Source organism: Hippoglossus hippoglossus, chromosome 1, assembly GCF_009819705.1.
Source record: "Hippoglossus hippoglossus isolate fHipHip1 chromosome 1, fHipHip1.pri, whole genome shotgun sequence".
In the NCBI taxonomy this organism is placed as follows: domain Eukaryota; kingdom Metazoa; phylum Chordata; class Actinopteri; order Pleuronectiformes; family Pleuronectidae; genus Hippoglossus; species Hippoglossus hippoglossus.
The window spans coordinates 17,042,794-17,049,998 of NC_047151.1; the positions used below are offsets into that span (position 1 = coordinate 17,042,794).

Consider the following 7,205-nt stretch of genomic DNA (forward strand, 5'->3'; position numbering starts at 1 on the left):
GTTTACTGTCGAAGCCATAAGCAGTGAAATATTGCCCTCTTTGTCCACAGCTCTGGGCAGGAATTCCCAGAACTGCTGAGCTGGACAAAACTCAGTGTTGGTTTCATGAGAAACACCAGCAGATTCCCTGTAGAGGTTCCACAGATCGTCCCTCTCCGTCAACAAAGAGCGGTTATAGTGCGGCAGACAGCAGCAGCAGGCACGACACCACCAAGACAAGAGCAGCCGGGGAATTATGATATATCATCCTTTTTATCTCCCAGACTCCTGAGGATTTTACCCAAAGCAACTATTAAAAAGATTATCCTGCTTTATTTGATTTACCGATGTATGTACATGTGTGTATGTTGTGTAGGTGGATATCTCTAGTCTTTTGTTTATGTCGATGTGTGCGTGTGTAAGCAGTGAGGATTTTTATGTGTCTTTAATTAAAAGCTTGTCTGTAAACCTCGTCAGACTCAGTCACAGTCGGCTGCATACCAGTGTGTCATTGGCCGACAGTCAAGCCACATACACACATGAATATATGGGCTGATTACACATGAAGCAAAGTTGACAGTTGACACAAAGGACATATGAGCAGTCAGGGGTCCACATCCCCCTTCTGTCTTGCACCGACCCTCTCAGACGACCGAGACTTAATTATGCCATAACTGCCTCAGGGTTGGATGCTGAATACCAGTGATTCCAGGCCAGCGCCGTAACAACCTCTGGCCGCTTCTCAGAGCCTCGTAGCTTTATGACTCAGTCACTCAGTTTCTCTTGGACCGAAACGTCGACAGACTCACATCCTGACAGTCGGTTTTTAACGATGGTGACAAATTAAAAGGAAAAGTCTGAACATTGAGTGCAGAAAAACATCAAATTCGTCCATAAGGCACGAAGGCACGATGGGTGAAAATGATTTAATACCTGTAGGAAAAGTGTTTCGGATCAGTTTTTTGTATGATTTCGGGAGATTCTAGGCAAATGTTGGACAATCGTGAAAGAAATGTGGTGAAATAGTTCACCCTCAGTTCAAAATAATGAATCCTAGACGACACTTTAGTCATGTCCACTGATGACTGATTGAAAGACAATAAAGACAGCCTGCATTACAATTTGTCCTGAATGATCCAATTACCGCTTTAAGTCCAGGACTGAATGCACCCGAATACGTCCTGAATATGAGCATAGAGCTGTCCACTTGTAATCGGATCTCTCAGGACGGACGTAGTGTCTGTACGGGTCCATATCTACACTTGCTGATACAACATCATAAACTTCTGCACCGGGACAGTGACCTTGTTGAAGCTTGTTGTAGTTTTGCTGCATTTTAAAACACGAGAGAGGAAACTGACGACAAGTCCCTGCCAGCACTTTTCACCACATATGTTATTGCGATTCACCAGATCTTCAAAGCTCAATGTGACACGTTCCGAACTGATATCGTGATGTCTGATGTAGATTTCAACTTAGATTATATAAACCTGGATTATGTGACATGCAATGACATACAATCCGTGATTGCTGTTATTGCAGAGTGTCAGGGCCTTTGAGCAGTGCTCTGCACCATCATCAAAACGGCAAATGAGGGAATATCGCTCAGAAGAGCTGTGTTTATCCCTCCTGCAAAGCTTCCAACACCTTATTAAGACACTTTTTGTTAGTTCTTGTCTTTCATTTGTTACCCCTCTCTGTATTTGTAAGGGTTTGTGTTTGCATGGAACACCTCAGTGAATGGAAACTTTCTTTTTTCTAGGATAGAAATCCTGCCTGAAGGGATGAAATGGCAACTGCTGCGACATGTCAACGTTACTCACAGTCTCTCCAGCTCCTTCAGGTCCTGGAAGGCTCCTCTCTCGATGGTGAAGATTTTGTTCTCCATTAGCTGCCTGAAAGAGAAACACCAGGAGAGAGTGAGAGGATGAGCATTGGACAGGGAAAAAAAGAGTGATAGAGACAGACACGCAGAGCATGAGAACCTGACAGAGTGATTTGTGCGTGGAGACTGTGAGAGGCCAGAGAAAGGGGGAGGAAGACGGGTGGATGTGGCTTCAGATAAGAGAGAAAAGAGGAAGAGCAGGTGAAGAAAAGTGAGATAGGACACATGAGAGGCAAAGAGATTGACATGGGAGGGGAGAGGGAGGGGGAGAGATCGAGGAGATAGGTGACGGAGGGCGTGATAAAAGAAGAAGAAGAAAAACAGATTGGCGGAGATGGAAAGTGAAAGAATGTTGAAACAGCAAGAGAGAGGGAGGGGCGAGAGAACGGGCAGCAGGTCGATAGAGCAGCAGAATTGACTTTAAAACCGGCCCATCAGTTGGACAGCGACTCATCTATCATCCAATTTACGCTTTCTAACCACATAGCTGTGACTACTCATTCACTTACACCAGCACAACTCCACCAGGAGCAGGCTGCTGGCCAAGCACACACACACACACACACACATACACACACACACACCCACACACACACACACACACACACACACACACACACACACACACACACACACACACACACACACACACACACACACACACAGGACAAACAGATATATTTAGATCAGGGCTGCAGATTACAGTTTCTTTCATTACCAACCAATCGGCTGATTTTATTTTTGGGATCGATCATTTTTGGTCAATAAAATATCAATAAGGGCCCCTCACAAGAGTCCAGGGTGATGTCTTCGATTTCGATGTTCTAACCGGCCAATAGTTAAAAACCTAATGCATTTCACCAAATGTTGCATGTGTCATCGCGTTTGAGTTGCAGGAACCAGGAATCTGCTTTGGGGGTTTGTATCAAATCAACTAATCGACTAAGCTAATTGTTGCAGCGCTAATTGAAAATAGTGGAGTGTGTTTGAGAGGGTTCTCTCTCGGGTGGACGTGAGCACACAGGAAACAGCATGAGGGCTACACACACACACCAACACACACACACACACACACACACACACACACACACACACACACACACACACACACACACACACACACACACACACACACACACCAACATACACACACACACACACCAACATACACACACACACAACCAATTAAGAGCATAATCTCTGGAGGAATTCCAACAATGTGTATTCTCTGCCATTCAATTTAAGCGACTGAATACTGCACACACACACACACACACACACACACACACACACACACACACACACACACACACACACACACACACACACACACACACACACACACATTAAACAGTAGAATGTCCCTGTCACAGTGTTGGTGCAGGGAATCTCTTAGCCCAGATCCATCCCAGGTAAAAAACCTGTTCTTACTCGAGCCTTTCCTCTCCTCTCCCTGCATTCCTCCCTCTGTGGTCAGACCTAATGACCGCTATCTCTTTCCCTCTTCGCCCTCCATCACTTCCTCGCCAGGACCAGTGCTGGAGTTAATCACTCCAGCACATGGGCCCCGGGCCCTGTGGTTAAAATAAGCCCCTCCTGACACTTCCACTGGCAGATTAACACGACGGCATTAACAGGTGCCGCTGCTGCTCTGTTTGGACACACATGCATCGTGAATGAAGCCACCAGCGCTTCCCACGACGAGCCGGTGCAGAGCTGCTGCAGCATGCGGCCCAATGGATGGATGATGCGCCTGATGCGCAACAGGACCAGCAAACAGTTAAACTCCGCGAGTTGCTGTATATTGTTGGGGGAAGTTGATGGAAATTCAAGGTGTTTTTTTCCGTTATTTTTACATGTGAACGTGAGGAGGGAAAACAAAGAAGGAAATAAAATGAGATTTTCAAAAAACACTTACAGCACTCGCAGATGCCTCAGTCCTGCAAAATCCGTCTTTGTGATCTTAGTGAGGTTGTTTGCATTCAGATCCCTATAGACAGAGCAGAGAAGGAGGGATTGTCAGTACACGAGATTGATATGTTAATAAACCCAGGACAAAGCAGGTGAGCAGCTCGAGATCTCGAGATTTTATTCTTGAAACTTGGTGCGTCCAATAACGCAGAAATTGTCATTTGTGCGTCAGAGGGGCTGAGGCTGCTGCGCTATAGGCGACACAGACTCATTTTAATTTCATCCAAGGGTCTTTGCCTGATAAAATACAGCCCCCCTCTCTCTTTTTTTTACTCAGAGCCACTTGTCCAAATCCGTTTTTGATTAACTCGCTGGTCTCCAGACAAACCGATGTGGTCTACTAAGGCTGTGCTTAATGCAACAGTGCGAAACCACCGACACGACCGCAGCAGTGCCCCTATAACTTCAGCTGCGCGATCAGCGTCCTCACAAGTCCGGTGTTTTTTTTTTTTTATTAAACTCAATTTCACATCAGCAGCTTTGACACCAAAACGTGCGCGTAAAGTGAAGTTTTGGAAACGTTAGTTCAAATGTAAAACTCGTGTAGTCTCCGTGGGAAATAAATCCTCCTCTCGTGGTGTCAACGTGCAGTTTAAAAGGACGAAATGTGTAAGTGAAAAAGCTACAGTATCACTTTCAATTTGAGGCTCATTAACCTATAATCAAAAATAAGCCTGTGGTGATATTTACTTTATCAGAAAACGCCGCACACTCTTAAATCTCTCCCGGAAAACAGCTTTATTATAAAGTCTATAATTAAAAATACCATGAGGCCACTTAGATCAGTGCGCAGTAGTTTTCCAGCATTATTCACACACAAAGTAATCGGTCACATTCTATTGATTTCCCCTGTGAGGTATTCCCTATTTGTTGGGACACCTGGGCTGCGTAAAAATCCAAACTGCGCGTTTAAAGCTCGAACCCCTCTGTTACTCACAGTCTCTCCGTGTTGCGGGGTATGTTCCTGGGCACGCTGCGGAGCCCTTGGCCGTGACAGTCCACTGTGGTGCCGGTGCAGGAGCACTGGGTCGGGCAGGGCTGGCCGCCTGCTCCGCTGGACAGCACCAGGACCAGGACAGCCGTCAGCAGCAGCGGCAGCCCTGGAGCAGTCGCCGGGGAGCGGCCAGGGCCAACGGGGCTCAGAGCTCCCACCATCACTGCGGCAAGTGGGGGGCCAATATGAGACCCACAAAAACGGCGAGGAAATACAAGGGCGTTTAAAAATAATTTAAAAAATCCCTGAAAGAGCTCACCAAACTCTGGCTCTATGAACTATGTCGTCCTCCTTCTCGCTGTCCTCCGTGCTTCACACGTATGTTTGTGAGCTTTCTCGTGCTGAATTTACATTTGGGTCTCCTTGGAGGGGTTTCTGCGTGTGAACGCTGTGAGCCGGGAGTTTGGTCCCCCCCTGGGCAGGGAGAGGGGAGGTCGACGAGGCGGTGGAGCGGCTCTCTCGCTGCGCTACAGCGGAGCAAACTTCCACATGTCCCCGGCATGCGGTGCGCAAATCTCCCCGGTGTGCGCTACGCTTGTTGTGTGTGCCGTCTAAATATGCGTGTGTGCTGGTGGAACACCTCAAACCTTGACCTGATCCACAGAAACACACGCACACACTCTCTCGCAGACACACTTCAGTCCACACACACACTCCAGGTGAGGCTGTCTTGGTTATTAATTCACAACACGCGTCCGGCGAGGAATCAGCGGCGGCGCTCGGTTGTTTCCCAAAAGCTCAGCGGAGGTCACCGTGCTGCGCGAGGTATTGATTCCGTTCATGTATCACTTGATTCCGATCATGTGCCAATTGATTCCGATCATGTATCAATGGCCGGTGAGTGGAGAGGGTGCAGGCAACGTGAGAGAGGGAAAAAGCCCCGTGGAAGACCAGCGCGCAACACTATAATCCAACTCTGCGTGGTGCGTCAAAGCGCTGCTCCCGAGTGTGTGTGTGTGTGTGACTGGAAGAGAGAGAGAGAGAGAGAGAGAGAGAGAGAGAGAGAGAGAGAGAGAGAGAGAGAGAGAGAGAGACGGGAGTGGGCACGTCTGCTACTGCGTCTGTCCAGACAACTCTCTCTCTCTCTCTCTCTCTCTCTCTCTCTCTCTCTCTCTCTCACACACACACACTCTCTCTCGCACTGCGCTTCCCCTCCAGGCAGCAGCAGGTTTCCAGCTGGCCGTCAGTCAAACAGCAACAGTTAGATGTGTGAAGAAGAGGACTCTCCTCTCCTCTGCAGTGTCCCGGTCACCTGATGCCTTATTCCTCTGGCCTCAGGAAGGCGACAGAGCTTCCTAAGTAAAAACCAAGGGGGGAAACCCCGTGTGACTCTAGAGTTTCCTCATCTGAACAAAGAAGGAGATGCGGTTGTTGCTGTGATGCAGGCAGGTCTTATAGGTGTTTGGGGACACCATGATGGACACGCACCTGATGACCACAGAGCCCTCTGCTGCTCTCAGCTCACAGATTAACTGCAGTGGATATGAAAGTTATCATTTGTCATTGTTAATTTCACCTGCTTTTAGTTTCAATAAACACAATGGAGCAGTTAAAATAGAAGACAGAAACATGTTATACCCAAGTTCTGGACATTTTCCTGTTCTTGAAAGCATCAAACCTGGACCATCTCCTGCTGCTCTTCATATGTACAAAAAAAGTTTATTTTATTTTAGCCATTGTGACAATTTAAACCAAAAAGAATGAGAGGTCAGGTGTTGACTGGTGATATCTGGTGACATCAAGGCTTTTGTCTGTAGTTTCCTTATGTCTTTGGTAGTTTTCCTTACTCTATAAATGTTTTGTGGACTCAAACACTTAATCTCCCCCCTCCATCGGCATAGTGGTGAGTAGATAATGAGTGAATTTTCATTTTTCGGTGAACTACCCCTTTAAGGCCAATGAGACAAACTGAATATGAATTTTCTATGGGTTGCCTAAATCTTATATCTCAGCTTTTAGCCTCTTCCCGAAAGGCTGTTATTTATTTATTTCAAACTATGTCCCAGTGTGTTGTCTCTGTCTCTGTTTCTTGTTCACTGTTGTTTGTCAGCCTTCAAAATTGTGTTGTTATGAACTGTATTTTCTGAATAAAGTGACTTCTCTCGATTGGGCCGACCTTGCCACTAAAGGTCGTGGAATCTCACAGTTTGAATACATAAGCATGACAGGAATATTCCAGTGATTCCACATTAGGGGTCAGTGACACGCGTATCTCAAGGAGATCATGAATCTGTGGTGCAGCCTCTCTCTCTCTCTCTCTAATTCCCTCCCTTCCTCATTCTCTCTCTCTCTCCCTCCCTTTCTTTCTCTCCCTTGATCCCTCTCTGGCTCCGAAGACCGAAGACAAACAGCTGTGTGTGATTGTAATGCTGATGT

At 46.9% G+C, this 7,205-nt stretch overlaps 1 protein-coding gene across 5 annotated transcripts in view; it reads right to left on the bottom strand.

Annotated features, from left to right (window-relative positions):
- slit2 (slit homolog 2 (Drosophila)) overlaps positions 1-5,799 on the bottom strand; it is an 89,164-nt gene extending 83,365 nt beyond the window's left edge. For 2 of the 5 annotated variants that reach the window (XM_034583024.1, XM_034583008.1), the window contains exons 1-3: positions 4,773-5,797; positions 3,783-3,854; positions 1,803-1,874 (exon numbers count right to left, since the gene is read on the bottom strand). In XM_034583024.1, the coding sequence (XP_034438915.1) occupies positions 1,803-1,874; positions 3,783-3,854; positions 4,773-4,990 (362 nt within the window). In that variant the 5' untranslated portion in view covers positions 4,991-5,797. Of the gene's footprint in view, positions 1-1,802; positions 1,875-3,782; positions 3,855-4,772 lie in introns of all 5 variants that reach the window. The other 3 variants (XM_034583015.1, XM_034583033.1, XM_034583043.1) reach the window with 3 other exon arrangements.
- Positions 5,800-7,205: the final 1,406 nt, after the last annotated feature.